The 17,837-nt window shown below is 38.7% G+C and overlaps 1 protein-coding gene across 2 annotated transcripts; it reads left to right on the top strand.

Annotated features, from left to right (window-relative positions):
* Positions 1 to 1,524: 1,524 nt before the first annotated feature.
* Positions 1,525 to 15,753, top strand: nlrc3 (NLR family, CARD domain containing 3). 2 transcript variants are annotated; one of them, XM_062442875.1, is made up of 19 exons: positions 1,525 to 1,733; positions 3,317 to 3,484; positions 6,512 to 6,775; positions 7,179 to 8,925; positions 9,014 to 9,100; positions 9,385 to 9,468; positions 9,930 to 10,013; positions 10,112 to 10,195; positions 10,320 to 10,403; positions 11,002 to 11,085; positions 11,261 to 11,344; positions 11,786 to 11,869; positions 12,323 to 12,406; positions 13,013 to 13,096; positions 13,410 to 13,493; positions 13,836 to 13,919; positions 14,639 to 14,722; positions 14,943 to 15,026; positions 15,144 to 15,753. In XM_062442875.1, exons 2-19 carry the CDS (start codon positions 3,361 to 3,363, stop codon positions 15,232 to 15,234), a joined length of 3,405 nt encoding a protein of 1,134 aa, XP_062298859.1. In that variant the 5' UTR covers positions 1,525 to 1,733; positions 3,317 to 3,360; the 3' UTR covers positions 15,235 to 15,753. The 2 variants fall into 2 exon arrangements, with proteins under 2 accessions (XP_062298859.1, XP_062298860.1); XM_062442876.1 differs by lacking the exons at positions 1,525 to 1,733; positions 3,317 to 3,484 and adding an exon at positions 5,928 to 5,971.
* Positions 15,754 to 17,837: the final 2,084 nt, after the last annotated feature.

Genomic DNA, 17,837 nt, shown 5'->3' with positions numbered 1-17,837 from the left:
GACTCTTGAATGAAATTTGAGTTATATCTGCCCTGAAGAAGCAACACAATGCTGAGCTCACATTATGATCACTTGTTAAGAGAAGTTCACAGTTTTTCAAGACTTAAAAAAACAGCCATATGAGCACTGAAACAGGTTTTGCTCATTATTTCTATCGATACTCGTCATTAAGAGATGAAAACGCACTTACAATGGGAAACAAAATCCACAGTCCTCCATCTGTGTAAGGTTTTACTGGTCTCAGTCAAATCAAGTGAATATCTTCCAAACGTGGTTTTTTAAAGTATAAAATCCCTCTTTTCGCTTCCGTGGTGAGCCTCAGAGAAAGGATAGTAACAGAAAGGGAATTTGCCACCTAAAAGACAAAAATGTAAAGATGTTCACTTGATTTCACTAACTTGGACAGCTGAAGCCTCATATTAGTTTCAAATCAACTTTGCACAAAATGAGCACATCTTATGCATTCAAAGTGCATTATGAAGGGATCTTTTAATGGTCAGTATGAACAAGAGGAATGATTACAACAAGGAAAAACAATCATAAAAAGAGGAAAATCATGATATGGCTAAATTTGAGTTGGGAAGAACTTTTTCTTTTCCTCAGTTGTATACTTCACAGATTTAGGAAACTCACAAATGTTATTGCTGTGGACTAAAAGTATGTACAATCAGTGAAATATTCATGGTCTACAGCTGAGTACTTACACACTGAACAACATGAGAACACTGGAAAGACAGCTCTCCATGTCATCTGCATTCAAAGCAGGATTAAAGAGCTTTCTTTAAAGTGTTTGCCTTAAAGTTTTCTTCCTTGTTTCCATTCCAATGTCATGCTCATGTAGCAGGTTTAAAATAAAACAAAAACGTCCACAGATGTGCAAATAAGTTTCACAGTTCTTTTTCAACATGATGTATGTCCCTCTGTCTCACCACTCTCTCTGATATCTTCCATTTTCATAGTTCACAAATGATCATAATCTTCTGTCAGTCATCCCTAGAGTGTGCTTTTCTATTCTTTTGACCGTGGGTGTATATGAATAGTGCAGATTTCATGATTAATTTAGATATTTAAGAGTCATAGTGCTATGCAGTATCTACAATCATATGTTCAGGGTGTGTGCTTACAGTATTACAGTACGGCTTCCTGTCAGTGCCACCTTAGAGAATTTTTGCTCTTTTTCTCACCTGTCTGCAGTGTTTCTTACATGTATATGCAATGAGAATCTCTTGTGTGCTTTCCTTTAACAAGCAGTAACACCAGAACATCACGTAGTTTCTTTTATCTCAGCTCTCGTGTGTGTGGTTCAACACCGGATGGTATAGTTGAATAGCTGTCTAAACAAGAGAATGAAGTGTGGTTAAAGTTTTAGGCCGTGGACAGCATTGAGTGCAAAGCATAAGCTTTTTTTTTCTTTCTTTGCACTGTTAAACCTGCTAACCACAAGACAGGAAGTGAGTTAGACAGACAGGAAGGAGATGCAGTATGAGACGGTGTTTCTAGCAGCAGCAGCAGCAGCAACTGGTGATGACTACCTGCTGTGTGTTTGTGTTTCATTTCATTTGCTCAGTGGTGTTCAACTAGATTTCAGTCCCACAGAGAATCTTCAAATTCACTTCTGAAATTGTTCTGCGCCTGCATTCATGAGAATTGTGGCATTCGCATATGAAATGTATGTGTGGGCATCATTTTCCATCCTTTGACAGCGACCAACCACCAACTTCAACAAACACATGGTGAGTTTTTTGTGCTGCACACCACATCTTATATTTTTTTAACCTTTGACAGCCATAGAAGGTTTCTTAAACTGATCCAGCCATACATTTTTACTTCCAATGTGGCCTTGATTCTGCTTTGCTCCATAACGATAAAAACGTTTTTTTTTTTTTAAATGTAATTTGCAATATATACATACAGTATTTATGTATGTCTTTCACAAATGCTGGCACCTTGTAATTTAGAAAATGTTAAATTTGTAACTGGTCTGTCTGGCTTTTTCCTTGCACAGTATAAAGCTTGTCTACTTGCATCATGCAAATAGTGGTTGTGATATGTTTTGTGTCTGCTTATTGTTGCTATGACATTACTCTGTCATTTTTCAGACTTGTGTTTGTGCACTTAATAAGCATGTGCAACTTTTAATGTGGTTGCAGCTGTCAGACACTCTCCCTTTCATACATCTACAGTAACATTAGTTTGTTGGTGATGAAGTGGTTTTGATAATTAAAACAACTAAAAAATACATTTAACAGCAGAAGCCTGACGTGCTGAATTGAGTACATTTGATGTCTGTGCTTCCTGTGTGAGATGTTACGTGATCAAGCAACAACCACACAGGAAGGCATTTGCCATTTCCCGTTTAAGTGAAGTCTCCTAGCGTTTAGATACATTTAAATGCAAATGTTTGCATTACTTTCACTGCAGTGTTGCTGATGTACACTGGCTTCAACCCATAATAATAAACTATATGTTTTCCACATTTCATAGAGATAGATGAGATACAATGTGCTTTGCAAAAGATTAAAAAACAACAACACAAAAACGTGAAGAGGATGCAAAAAATAGATGTGATGTCAATTAGGATGTGTGGGGTTTTTAGCATTTAAAAATATGTTCTGACAATGGAAGTGTGAAGTGTGAGGAGCTCAGTGGTTGAATTTTAAACAAAGCTGTGAAATAATTTGAAAACAATGAGAACTTAAACCTTAAAGTTGTCTCTATGGCTTATGCCTTGTAGCCTATGAAGAGATTAATTTTACAGTTTTTAGGATGGAAACAGTGCATTACAGTCTGATGAAAGCCTGGCAAAAGACTCAAAATATATGTTTAAAGATCCTAATTATTAATGAAAATGTAAAAAAAAAAAAAATGAAAAAATTGACTGAACTCTGCTGTAAGGATTGGAAAATTAAGTACTGGCCTGTCGTCAGCGATGAACCAGGTCAGATAACAAAACCCGCATTTTTTTAACCTCTCAATAAGGCATCTATGTCTATTCTGAGTCACAACTTTTTAGCCTTTTTCAAAGCTATGTTTGGCAAGGAAGTCAGATTAAAAATAGATGGTAACATTTCAGTGAAAGAAATCTTTAGAACAATTCTGTTCCCTGCCATCTAATTTTGAAGTGTATTTGTTGCTTTTCAACATGTGTATACAGAATCAGCAATGCATGACTTGGGGCACCAATTACTGTACAACGGGATGGTTTTTGTAAGATATTAAGGCCTTAGTTAATTTTCTTGACCCTAGTTTGTCATAGCCTGTCATGCTCAGTATGATGTTGCACATTGTGTGAGTAATGCTGTTTCATATTGTGCAGACACAAACAGGAGCATCTGGGGCCAGAAAATATCAAACCTTCTCATGGAGAGGAAGACGCATTACGATTCTATTCTGGACCGAAGCAAACGCATTACGTGGCAGGACGACTGCTATGTGGATCTTCAGTCTATGTCGTGCTTGGCCTCTTCACAAGCAGAGATGGAGGGTAAGGGTTTTCTCTTCTGCAGAAAGATTCGTCACATCTCTCGCACACTGCTGGTATTGGTGTGGTTAATGTCAAAAACTGATATCCTCTGTTTCCCCAAACTCTCCTTCCCCTTTTAGTCTTTATTTTTTTGTTAATTTTCAACAAGAAAAAACTCATACAACAATAATAATATGATGGCCATAAAAGCATCCTTAAAGGGAATTTACATGCAGTAGAAAAGACAAGTATATTAATTAACAACAGCACAAGAACAATCTTCAGTTTTATTGTAGTGAAGTTCATCCCTCAGTAGTGATTCATTTTCAGGTATTCTGACATTATCATCAACCTCACCCACATCAGATTCATACGTTCTTATCATGAATGTTGAACCACAGATGTGAGATTAGAACCCCATCAGTATTGTAACAGGAACTATCATTAAAAAAAGAAAAGAAAGGAGAGCAAATATTTCATGGCTGATATTCATAATTACTGGCATCCAAATGTTATGAATAAAAACTTTTGCCATTACAACTAAGCATGGCTTTAGTGAGTGTATACACCACAGGAGAGAGACAGGCTTTGAGATAGTGTTTGTTCTCTCCAGTTGTAGATAGTGACTCCTCTTTTGTTGTCAGGAGGAGGAATATTTTGGTGACACTGAGCCTTGTTGGGGATTTGAAAGCCTGTTTAGCTGGAGCAAAATGAAAATGGCCAGCTAAGTCAAAAAAAAAAAAAAAAGGGATAGTGGAGATCACAAAATTAAAAACTGGAAACTGATATGGTCAACTTTTTCAAAGATCAAATCAGTTAGAATATATTTTACTACTTATAACTGTTCCCTGACGAGTTTAATTTAAACTTTACAGGGGATTTTTCTTGCTGACACAGGAGCTTTTTTCAGAATGTTAAAATTAGTTTTAATACGCAAAGTTTCCTTGCAGTTGTCCACCCCCCCTTGAATTCTCCTTCTCAGTCATCATCAGGAATGTATAGACTGTAATGAAACAGGGTAAAACAAGGAGCAAGGGCAGTTTTTTCAAACAATATATGTTATACATTTAAACAGTAAAGCTGTTGTTTGGACCGTTAACCTACTTACTATTAATCACAAACTATGACATGCTGCTCACCACGTCTGCTCTCCGGTTTCCTGGGGGAAACCCTAACACTGCTAAGGAAGAATACAGGTGAAAAATATGTACATTTAAATTACTTTAATCTGCCTCAAGAAATAACAGAGGATGCCAGAAATGCATTTGAGATTGTTTTGGAAACACTTACCTGGACATTTGCCATACCATCGGATGTCAAGAAGTGCTTTTCAATTTAATCAGACAGGATGAGGAGTCTTGCTTTGCTGAATATCCCACGGAGATTTTAAAGATACTGATGTCACCTTAGAGAAACAAATGTTCCTGGTGGATACTCATTTTTCAGGTTTGTATGTCTTTAAATTCAAGGATCTGAAGTAAAATGTTTGATTTAGTTGGATTGTACTGTTAGTAAAACATGTATCACTTTTCTATCCTTTCTAAATGGTGTAAAATCCTCCTTCTCCATTTTTGAGGAATTATTGAAGATAAACAGCATGGTCTGAAATCATGATCAGTAAATTTGTCATTTGAAAAGCCGTGGATGGACGTGAGTACTTTTTTGGGGGTTAATGCTCTCACCACACATTTCACGCAATGATAATTACTGGTTGTGGTAATTGCTGCATAAAATGTAAAGCAAGTTGGAACTGATTAACTGTCATTGCTGTGATGGCATTTTAAATTTAGGTCTCTACCAGAGAATAAATTGTCTCTAGACAATTGTTGTTAATTGTTTGAAAAAAAGATTGTTGGAAAATGATGAACTACAGTATAAATAGGCTCTTGTACAATATGTTAACTGCTTTCACCCTGAATTACTTCATGTCGCACTCCTGGAAAAAATGTGGATTTGTTCAGTTCAGTTATAAATAACAAAACTACTGACATATACTAACTACCCACACATATAAAACATGAGAGTTGGATACATACTGCACAGTTATAGATCATAAAAGTGTTTGTGTGAATGTTCTTGATTGATTGTGAGGGTGTGTGTGCCGGTTTTAGTGGAATATGAGCACTGGCATAGATTGTTATCTATCACAAATATATGATCAATATATCAATATAACACCTCTATTCCCTGTGTTGTGGGATCAAGAGAAAACATTCTGAATCATTTTCTCCAACAAGGTCACTGCATCCTTTGTTTCTTAGAGGAATGTATTCTCTTAGTACTTGATCATGTTGAGGCTGTGATGTGGTAATTAAAAATCAATTTAACAGGTAAAAAAAAATGACATGGGAATGAAACAGGATGATAAGTGATGATTAACATATGTAAACATGTTAGGGTTTACAGAATACATGAGAAAACGAAGAAGACTGACCACACTGCAAGTGAAATTCACAGTAACTAGTAAGGAAGGAAAAAAGGGAAGACAAATAAGAACACAAATGACAGGTGTTGTGCAACTTCATTACCTAACACCAGAAAAAAGAAATATATATATACATTTTAAAATTGCCTTTGAATATTCATGGATTTGTGAAGCAGTGGGGAGCAGCAAAAGCCCTGATCGTATTAACAGTGTACATTTTATTGAAAAATGAGTTGTCCTCTGGTGCATATAATCAGAGTGACTAGCATGTGGCCAGAGGTTATGTGGCCAGTTATCGACAAATTATTTTCTTCACCTCTCTCTCTGGAAAGTGTAAACAAGAAAAAAGACAAAAACAGAAGAGATGAAAAGCTGCTTTACTTGCATGACATCATGTTTCCTACATCATTAAGTTTTTATTTGGGGCACCACAGTAGTCTGCTGGTTAAGATGCATGCCACATCTAACCACCACGGCCACATCTCTCTAGCTGTTTCCTGTCTCTCTGCACTTTCCACGATAGCACAAAGGCAAAATTACCACACAAAATAAAGTAAGCTTCCTCATTAATTATCTCTTGATAATCTCATGTATCATTACAATAAGAGTTTTTCTCTGCACAGATCTTAGCTGGGTCCAAAAGCATCAAGACCAGCTGCAACGCTTCAGTACAGCCTCTTTCCTAGAGGGGATGTTAGCCCACCTGCGGAAGATGGATATGCTGAGTTCAGCCGAGGAGTCCAAGATCAAGGAAGTGGGCCGGTTGCAGGACCAGGTCAACATGCTCACAACTATCGTCACTGGCAAGGACACTCAAAGCTCTGATGCCCTGCGGGGCTTCATAGAGAGTTCAGATTCTCAGGTGGCCCAGCTCATCATAAACCACGGTAAGGTACTTGGAATGAGATTTTCTAAGAAATGGTTGAGAATAAATTGCTATGACTAGTGAGGTTTTTACAGTAGGTGTCCAGTAATTACAGGCATGGCAGTTTGATTCATGAATCCTCCTAATAGCATGTCAGTGTCCATGACCAAGACATGGAGCTCCAAACTGCTCCTAATATTGTCTATAAATGTGTGTGTGTGTGTGTGTGTGTGTGTGTGTGTGTGTGTGTGTGTGTGTGTGTGTGTGTGTGTGTGTGTGTGTGTGTGTGTGTGTGTGTGTGTGTGTGTGTGTGTGTGTGTGTGTGTGTGAGATATTGTAAATCACTTTATATCAATCTTGGTGTATAAAAAATCAACACTTTTTATATGGCTGTCAATGACTAACATCATTTTCCTTTTCTGTAGATTCCATGGTGAAGGAGCACAAAGAGGTGCTATTGCAGCGATATGAGCAGCTCAGAGACAGAGATTCATGCAGCTGTCCCAAACTGAACATATCATCCAGAAACTTACTTCTGGTCGATGGACTTTCTGACCTCCAGCAGAAGGAGCATGACTTGATGCAGGTGGGGGCAACTCGTGGAGGGAAAAGAAATCATCTCAGACAGCTGGGCCTGGCCAAACTCTTGGACCCGCTCACCCGGGTCAGTATGCCTCCCAGGGTCTCCCTCACAGTTGGGGTGGCTGGTATCGGCAAGACCACCTGGGTCCGACACTTCGTCAGACAGTGGAGCCAAGGGGCCATCTGTACAGATGTGAGCTTTGTCTTGCCTTTCACCTTTTGTGAGCTGAACTCGCTGGAGAAGCTTTCAGCTGAAAAGCTGGTGAAGATGGCTTTTCCTCATTTAAAAGACCCCAATCTGGTCCTGAACAGCTCCTGTCGGACACTGCTCATCCTTGATGGTTTGGATGAATTCCGCTGCACTTTAAATTTCTCAGATGCAGTATCTTGCAATGACCCAAAGAAAGAAGTGTCCATTGATGACTTAATTACTAACATCATCCGAGGGAATCTTCTCCCTGACGTAGCAGTGTGGGTCACTTCCAGGCCAGGAGTGGCCTCACTCATACCTGGAGGATTGGTTGACAGGGTGACTGAGATCCCTGGATTCAGTCCAAAGGACGTCCACATCTTCCTAAACCACCACTTCTCCGAGAGGGATTTTGCCACTAAAATATGGGCACACCTGGAGTCCCATAAGATCTTAATGGTGATGTGCTACATACCCTGTTTTTGCTGGATAGTGGCTGATACATTGATGTACATCATGCAGAGTGAAACCCAAGAGACCCTTCCCAGGACTTGTACTGAGCTCTATGCCAACTTTTGTTCCATGAAGGCAGAAGTAGGTGAACCAAGAGGCAGGGAGCCCGTAAAGACGGAGCAGCTCCATGGGAGCAATCGCAAACTGCTGGGGAATCTTGGCCGGCTGGCGTTTTATGGACTCCTCAAAAACAAGTACACCTTCAGTGAGCAGGACCTCCGGGCCTATGGGATAGACCTACTGTTAACTCAAAGTAGTCTTGGTGCTGGACTTCTTATTCGGGAGGAGTCAGTCATATACCCAACATTCCGGTTCACTCATTTAACTCTGCAGGAGTTTCTCGCGGCCACCTTCTACCATGTCTCTTCCAAAAGGGCCATCTTTGACTTGTTCTCAGAGAGCACCATGTCCTGGCCCAAGATTGGTTTCCAGAACCACTTCAAAAGTGCCTTTCAGCACTCACAACAAGCCGAAGATGGTCACCTGGATGTGTTTGTGCGCTTCCTGACAGGTCTGCTGAGCCCAGTGGTATTGAAACCTCTCGCAGGGCTATTGGCCATTGGGAAAGATGATGGCAACCAGAAGGGATGGGCAGCAGGGTTTTTACAAAGCCTCTTGGTCAGCGGGGGTACTGTGGTATCCCTACGTACAGTCAACCTGGCTTATTGTTTACAGGAGCTGCAACACACAGATCTGTTGCGGAGTGTAGAGGAGGATCTACGGCTTGGTACTCTGGGTGGGAAGTTAACACGAGCTCAATGTGTTGTGCTGGGCTACCTGCTGCATGTTTCTCCAGAGTGCGGTGAACAGATCAACCTAACAGCCTCTCTGAACTATGCAACAGTAAAATGTTTGCTCCCACAGCTGCTGTACTGCGGCCATCTCAGGTCAGCTCTCCCAAAAGTACTATCCCCAAATAAAACAAAACCACAGGACAAATATTGAAAAGTGAAACACGCTTTATCTCTTCCACAGGTTAGAAAATAATCACTTCAAAGATGATGTAATGGAATTGCTGGGAAGCCTCCTGAGTGCTAAAGACTGCCATATCCAGAAGATAAGGTGAGATGACACCTATGTTTCAGCTTCTTTACCATAATCTACTGAGGTTAAGCATAATTTTATACTCTAATAGCTCTGAACCACTGTATCAAACTAACTTGTGTGATTGCTGACATGAATTGTTAACATTTTTAATTACAATTTAGTGTCAGACTTGTTGATTACAATGGTGTAAGAGATACTGAGTGGTTATTGTTTGGTTGTCTGATTGGTGCAGCGAAGATAATACATGTGATTATCATCAACATTTATATGATTGTAACATTTTTTATTCACACCCTCAGTTTAGCGGATAATACTATCAGCAACAAAGGTGCCAAGGCCTTGAGTCGAGCCCTTTTGGTGAACCGGACGCTAACTTCTCTCAAGTGAGATCTATTTGTTGCCTTTTAATACTAAATACATGTCAGAGACCATGTCAGTAAATCTCATGTAAATAGTACCGGCAGATTATAGAAGATAGAGGTTTCAACTGTTGTGGTAAACTATGTTAAACATACATTTGGTGAGCATTTTGATACGTCTAGCACTTTGTAGTTCATGTAGTTTTATATCAATAGTGAAATTATAAAAGAAGAAAAAGTTCAAAAACTGCACTCATATCAGAATCAGATTCAGAAACAGGATTATTTCCAAGTAGGTTTACACATACAAGGAATTTGCATTCATGTTGTTGTGCAAAACAATCAAAAAATAGAAGGTAAGACAAAACAGTTGAAGTTGTTATGGTCTTTCTTTTCATAGTTCACTGGCATATACACTTGTTCTCAGGGTTTCAGTTATGATTGTATGTCAGTCTATATGACTTAACAACCTATTTATAATTTAGTCTCAGGAACAACAACATTGGCTCAAAAGGTGCTAAGTTTCTGGCAGAAGCTCTAAAAATGAACCAAGTGCTGGTATCAATCAAGTGAGTATAATTTCTCTAGATTTTGGTTTATATACATAAAATGCCAGCGTTAGACACTGATGTTGTATAATTGCTCAATTTCCTTAACCACCCCTCAGCTTCCAGAACAACGCCATTGAGGAGGAAGGTGCTCAGGCCCTCGCAGAAGTCCTGCAATGCAACCGCAAACTGGTGTCTCTGAAGTGAGTTTTATCTGGGTTTAACCTTTGTTTGTTGCATGCTTTATGGATAGCATATGCAGTATGTGTGTATTCTTATGATAAGAAGTAATCAGTGCATTTTTTTAACATGCATTTAATAATATAGTATAAGGAAGAACACGATTGGAGCTGTCGGAGCCAAACGGATTGCAGATGCGCTGAAGACAAACCGGACTCTCACAAAACTGATGTAATCCTTTATTGAAATGTCATATTGAATATTTTACTTTTTAGTTGGCAAAATAATGCATTGCAATTGTTTTACATTTAGCTTGTTGGTAATTGATGCTATTGTATTTTTCTTCTATATTCTGTAATTTATTTATTTCAGGAATTTATGTTAATGGCCCAGAGTGTACGATTTAGTGGCATCTAGCGGAGCAGAAATGGAATATAATATTCATACATATGTTTTAAATAGTGTATAATCCCATGTAAATAACAATCTTTGTGTTTTAGTTACCTTAAAATGAACTCTTTATCTACATAGAAAGCAGGTCCCCTTCTACGGAGGGGGCACTGTACTGTAGGTCCTCCTACATGCTTGTAATGGGAGGGTGAGGTGAAGTGTATTTCATTTGGTTGTAATCTGCAACCTCATTGCTAAATGCTACCAAATCTTACACAATGGTCATTTAAGATTTACAATAGCTCTCTAATAGAGTTCATTGTTGCTTAATTTGTAAATACAATATAAATTTCATCTTAAATTAGCACACCAGTTAGCACGTAACTGGGTCACATGCAGTACTGTTCACCACACAACTATTTTTCATTCTTGTCTACAGTCTTTGTAGTAACCAGCTCGGGGACAAAGGAACAGTCGCTCTGGCAGAGGCTTTGACCGTCAACCACACTTTGCTCTCACTTCAGTCAGTACCTTCCTTGCACGAGTCCATTTTAGCCTCCACGTGAATTACTTTCTAAAGCCATTTAACATTGTGCTTTATTACAATGTGATTCACATACTGTGAAACAATGACGTAGTTTGTTGTGCTAGTTGGCTAGTCAGTGATTGCAGCTGCATTTCACCTTTTCTTTATGCAGACTTCAGAGTAACTCAATCAGCAACAAGGGGATGACAGCCTTAACCAAAGCACTAAGGCAGAACCGGGGCCTCATCTCTTTGAAGTGAGTATTAAACCGGAAGCTTTTCTTGCTTATTTGCTTTCTTGCAGACAGTTGGAGGAGAAGAGATACCACTCTCATGTCAGTACAAAGGCTACAACCAGCAGCCAGTTACCTTTAGCGTAGCATAAAGTCTGCAATGGGGGAAAACAGCCTGGCTCTGTTCAGAGGTCACCAGCACTTGTAAACAAACACTGAAGTCTTAGTGTCACCATGACGTTGTGAGAAAACCAGGAAGTCACTGCCTACCTATTTTCCCCCTGTTTTCATTGTTTTTGCTGAGATATGCTAAACAGCTGCTGGGGGGAGCTTCATATTTGTGTACTGTGACTCGACTCAACTGGTGCATACTACATGTCAATAAATAATAGTCAAATATAATATGGAAATTAATTAGTTTCTGTTCTTTTATTTGCATTTTTCTGTATTTTTCTATCCTGTCAGTTTAAGAGAGAACTCAATTGGGGTGGAGGGAGCAAAGAACATGGCACACGCCCTCAATGAGAACAACTCTCTCCAGGACCTTGAGTGAGTCAGCTCTTTAATAGCTGTGCATATCACAATACCCCCACAGTGGCATGGAAATATCCAACTGTTCAGTAAATGTCATTCCTCCAGACTATGGTATGTCACTTAAGGCTATTGAAAAAAAAACTGCAAACCCCATGAGATCACAATAGGAAGTGTGAAGAAATATGGTGACATTCACATTGTAACATACACAGTTGTCATCAACGCTCCATCTGATGGTAATGCTGTAGTCACCTTTTACCAATTAAGTAGAATTTTCAAACGTCAAAGTCAAGTGTTTTATCAGCTTGAAAGCAGACATATTGCATAAGTATTAACAGACTTTAATTTCAAATAACATAGATAATAATGTGTCTTTGACACTCTCCTATAACAACCTGTGCTGATGTATTTTTAGTGAGCATTCTGTCTATGTCTTACTCTATGTGTATGTTTCTGTGTATATCCCAGTCTCACAGCCAACCTGTTGCACGATGAAGGGGTTCAAGCTATAGCGGGCGCAATCAAGTGTAATCAAGGCCTCACCTCTTTGCAGTAAGTGAGGCTTGTAATTCAAATGCAAATCGCACACATAGATACACGTGATCCTGCGAGTAGGATCAGGCATCATCAGCTTCACTTGCTTTGAAATTGTTCTTGATGATGACAACAATGGTACAAGAGTAGAATAAAGAAGGCAGATCCACCCCCCTAATAATACTCAGGATCATCTTGATTCAAGATTCTGCCTTTCAATGAAAACAGTTTTTGCAATTGTAAAGTATTTTTAGATTTTACACATTTGTAAGGAAAATGTCACAAATTTACCGTAGGAACTAAAGCCATTACTATTTATTACACAAGAATAGTAAAGTAGAATTTCACCTTGACTTGCTGAAGATTACAACCAGTAAATCTAGACCATACGATCCCTAGTATAAGATGTCTTTACTGTTTGTGATTGTGTAATGAAAAACAGTGATGGAGGACGTATTGAGATATTTTATAAGTAGTAAAAGATTCAGTACCTCAATGTAAAGATGTTCTATTAGTAAAAAAAAAAGTATAAAGTCTCCCAACAATCAACAATATGTTTCAGAGGAAATCGTGGAAAAAGATATGTCACTTTTTTTCTCTGTCCTTATGTGTCTCTTTTTTCAGTCTGCAGTGGAATTTCATCAAGTCCTCTGCCACTAAAGCTCTGGCACATGCACTCGTCTCCAACACCACAATGCAGCTCCTGGAGTAAGACCAATCTTTGTTTCACCCCTGCTCCCTCATACACTTTTCTTTGTAAATAAATTGATCTCCCAGTTATGGGATTGTATTGATTGATCATGGTTTTATTAGCCCCTGAGCAGTTTTCAGAATTTCAGTTGCAGGGTTGTATTGTTATTTACAATTGTTACTGTGTGTGTGTGTGTGTGTGTGTGTGTGTGTGTGTGTGTGTGTGTGTGTGTGTGTGTGTGTGTGTGTGTGTGTGTGTGTGTGTGTGTGTGTGTGTGTGTGTGTGTGTGTGTGTGTGTGTGTGTGTGTGTGTGTGTGTCCTTTGCTGCAGTCTGCAGGAGAATGCTATTGGGAATGAAGGTGTCATCTTTCTCGCTGAAGCCCTGAAAACCAACACATCTCTTCATACATTATGGTTAGTATTACATTTGTACCCAGTGATTGATTATTCTCTTTTTTGTCTTAAAGCTAAAATAGATCAAAGCTGACAGCAGAAATGTACCCTGCTTACACAAAATGATGGATCAATGTCAAAAAGACATTTTAGCAATAGCTACTCTTATTATTTCCCTCCCAGAGTACTACAATTAGAAAATTCCTTCTCAGTCAAGCCAGTGAATAGAAGTTGGTACATTCCACTCACTAGTTTACATGTGTAATCTCTCGATAGGTCAGACAATGTGTGAGATATGTGAGACAATTTGTTGTTTTCTATTACTTTCCTGTGTATTCAGTGTTTTGTGTGCTGTCTCTTCAGTCTCCAGGGGGTCTCAGCAGGAACGAGTGGTGCGGTTGCGATGGCAGGGGCTCTAATGGCCAACCAAAGCCTGCAAACATTAGAGTGAGTCTGAGCTCTTATTCTCCTGTGTCACACTGCTGTGACATACTCCTGTTATTTGACATTTCCGCCACATAAAATAAGCAAGCAATTTAAAACCAATGAGTTGACTCCTGTTCCCCTGTGGTGTTGCCAATTTTTTTACTTAGTAATTTACAGCTGATTGTAGTTACTTTGGATCACAGCTGTGTAACAGTCCCTCTTTTGGTTGAATAACACAAACATGACTGTTGGATTGAAGTAGCTCCTCTTGAGGCTCATTTCCTTCTATTAATCTGTATGTCTTTAAATCATTTGTCTGCTTTATTGATCCAGTAGACTTTGATTGGTGTCTGTTTTGGATATGAATTTGTTTGTTAGAGCTTTACAATGCCAGCAACCTGTCATGCAAATGCGGAGCAGGTGGACCCAAATGCAGACTGCAGGCTGACAGAGTCTGGACAATGCACTTTAAAGTTAAATTTAATTGAAACTGAAATTAAAATGTATTTTGTCTGTAAGTAATTAGCCAAAGTATAAAGGAAATAAAATGCAATGGCTTCAGACAGAACAGCATTGAGAACTGCAAGCTGGTAGGACAGAATTGGAGCTTCAGCTCTTTATGAATCTCCTGGTGAAGAACTAATTTTAAGGTTAAAGAAGTGAAATAAACTGAGGGGAAGAATCCTCTGTATTATTCACTCTTCATATACAGTATGTGCAACAACTGTGGTGTTTTTCAGTCTGCGTGGAAATGCTGTAGGTATGGAGGGAGCGAAGGCCCTGGCTAACGCCTTGAAAAGCAACAGAAGCCTCAAGTCTTTGAAGTAAGTTTTTTTTTATTAAGATTCTTGCTGAAGATTTGTTAAAGGAACTTTATCACAGATTATAAATCAGCAGCCTCTTCTAAGGTTGCTAACAATGAGCTAACATTGTGTCTCAACCAGTGATCAAGCCCTATTCTTCCTGTTTGTTGTCAAATGACTGTTAGCCTAGTTACAGTAGTTGCTGTATAGCAGAAATAATTGTTTGTCTCTGTGTCATCAGTCTGCAGGAGAACTCTCTGGGTATGGATGGAGCCATATTTATTGCAACAGCCCTGCAAGGAAACCACCAGTTGACATACATAAAGTTAGTTTTTTTTTCTTCTTCTGCACATACTTTTGTTTGATTTTGTGTGTGTTAGTATGACAAAGAGCAGGGTTTCCGGAATGAGTACTGAACATGCTTCTGTTTGTGTTTCTGTAGCTTGCAGGGAAACGGCATTGGACAATCTGGAGCAAAAGTCATATCTGATGCCATAAGAACCAACGCTCCAGGCTGTGTGGTGGACATGTGACCAAGGACAGAGCAGCAGCCTCATAGCACAGGGTCATAGCACAGAAATAACAGTATGCTTTGTTATCAAAAGTATGTGTATATAGTCTGTAATATAGTTAAACTCTTATTGTATGATGGTACCTAATATCACTCTGTAACTGTTTATATACTTGATGACTGTATTCTTAACTATTTGTATATTTATTAAGACACAATTACATTTATCTTGAGATAGCAGCTCGCTGTAAAGGTAAATAAGACTCAAGCTTAAAGTTACTTTTTATATATTTTTATGTAAAATACACTCAGCATCCTAAATCAAAGCTGTATCATTCCTTAAATAAGATGTCTGAGATGCCTAAGATTTTGAATATTTGCTCTGTTTGCACAAATTAATCTGGGTGCATGCGAATAAAATGGACATCACCATAGGCATAGCAATTTCTCATTTTTACAAGGGAAAAGATCCTTCAAAGGATGAGACCAACCACTCTGTCAGTTTATTGTGCTGACAGTAAGATTCATGAAGAAATGAAGACCTTGCACCAGCTGTTTAATTTACTGTATCTGCCTAACCGTAGGCATATACCAGAAATAAAACCTATAGAATATAACTTCCTGCTGGACTGGATATTTCATCCAAATATGGACAAATATCTGCTACACAACTGAATCAATTACTGACCCTTATTATTTGTGTTTTTGTGTTACAAAAACATTTTTTTGTCATACTTTTGGCAGAATCTAAGAGGAATAGGAAGGCATATTTTGAAAGAATAAAGCAGAGTAGGGTTTGTCCCTGCCAAGCTGCCACCTTTGTGGTCCATTATGGAAAAGTATTCCAGTCACCTATTTCTTTCTTCAATCTGCAGAACTACAGGCATTTCAAACTTTTACATTTTAAACTTGTACAGAGTAAACACCACATATTGAGCAAATGGAGCAAGACCTCATTTAATAGCCTTTACTGGGTAGAAATGTGTTTTATTTCGCACATAAACCACCTTGGCTCACAGTAGGAAAAAACTGCCGGTGTTGTTGAGCCCCAGGCCAAAGGAGCAGCTCCACTGAGATTGGACAAAAGAATGAAACATGTACTTGACCACTTAATCACTCTCCCCATTAGACACAGATGCTGATGCTACTTCAGTGTACTGAAAAATAACAAAGACATTATGATGTTCAGAACCTTCACTTAAGGAATTTTTTAACAAATTGGACCTCAGTGTATTTTAATTGAATACCCCTGCTGTAGGGAAAGCACAGGTGTTGCTAAATAACATTAGCAATAGCTCTGCTTTACTCACGTGTCTCAGTAAGCCATGACAGTGTGACAGCGAGCCAGCATGAGCCCTGAACCTGAAGTAGCTACTGAATGCATCCATTACATGTTTACTTTTTCCTACTGTGACATATAAAGATTGCTATTCTTGGCTTTATCAAATCCCAGTCCTCGTGCAGATGCTCTTGATACAACAGTGTCACATGTGACAGCTAAGGGAAACCTACATCAGTGAAACACGGACCCTGGACCCAAACAGAATAAACATCACACAGAGACAACATCAGATTTCCAAGAACAGCCAACTGAGAATCCATACCCCCATACTCCCATACTCCATGATGTGTAAACCATCTCTATGACAAAGGAGCAAATTCAATCTGTTGGTGAAGGCTATAAGATGTGCCTGAAAGCCAATGGAGCACCATTTTGTTCCCAGCAGTACTCAGCTGGAGAATTTTTCCATCTTGGCAAAAAAACAGATCTAGTTTTCTTGCACGTGTCGTTTTACATTCTCACTCTTTTCTCGTAGTGTTGTATTTGTATATCCATCATTAGATACTTATAATACCTTCACATTGTATGCAAATCCATGGATTTTACATAATTGGCGAGGCATCCCAAATTCTCAAAGACATTTTTTAAATTTACTACACAAAATACCCAATAGAAAAAAACCTTTGTGATTGGAATTTGGTCATTTATTTGTACTGGACATCTTACAATGCTCTCAAGAGGCACTTGAGGTGTTTGATGTCATATTCATCATGTGAAGCTTTGTACTGAAGTAGGTATAATAATGCTACACAGTACATTACTTTATGAAAAATGCTTCATCAAAGAATATAATTACATTCAAGTTTCAATCACTAATATCTTCTATTTATCCTTAATACACAATTTCTACCCTCTTTCTCAACAAAGTAAATCTGAAAGGATATTGATGATCACCAGAGGTCTGCCTTTGTAATAATAATTATGTTACACAAAGGAACCACTATCAAAGAAAAGGAAATGAAAATGAGAATTGTCTGGTATAATCCAAACCACAGGGAAGCCCTGACATCTAACATCTTTATCTCTAATGGCAGCATCAGGCTACGTAAATCTTTAAACCACTGGGACTGAAGGCTTTTAAAGACATGTGGATTAAAGCCAAATACAAGCAAAACTGAAAGAAACTCCCACAGGATAACATGCAGTGTGTGAAAGAGGAGGTCACATATGTTTCTTTGAATCATTTTAATAGTGCATGAGCACAGCATCAGAGAAAATAGCTTTCTATATTCATACAATGTGACAAACGTTAACAGCAGGGCCCTGGTGTTATATGATTTGTA

The sequence above is a fragment of the Scomber scombrus genome, chromosome 21 (assembly GCF_963691925.1).
Source record: "Scomber scombrus chromosome 21, fScoSco1.1, whole genome shotgun sequence".
Lineage (NCBI taxonomy): Eukaryota > Metazoa > Chordata > Actinopteri > Scombriformes > Scombridae > Scomber > Scomber scombrus.
This window is presented reverse-complemented; position numbering and strand designations above follow the sequence as displayed.

Bases quoted from the DNA above. Each gene is read 5' to 3' on its own strand.
- nlrc3 (XM_062442875.1), top strand. From the start codon at position 3,361: ATGGAGAGGAAGACGCATTACGATTCTATTCTGGACCGAAGCAAACGC. The intron at 8,926-9,013 runs GTCAGCTCTCCC...TCTCTTCCACAG, and splicing joins CTGTACTGCGGCCATCTCAG to GTTAGAAAATAATCACTTCA. The intron at 13,920-14,638 runs GTGAGTCTGAGC...GGTGTTTTTCAG, and splicing joins CAAAGCCTGCAAACATTAGA to TCTGCGTGGAAATGCTGTAG.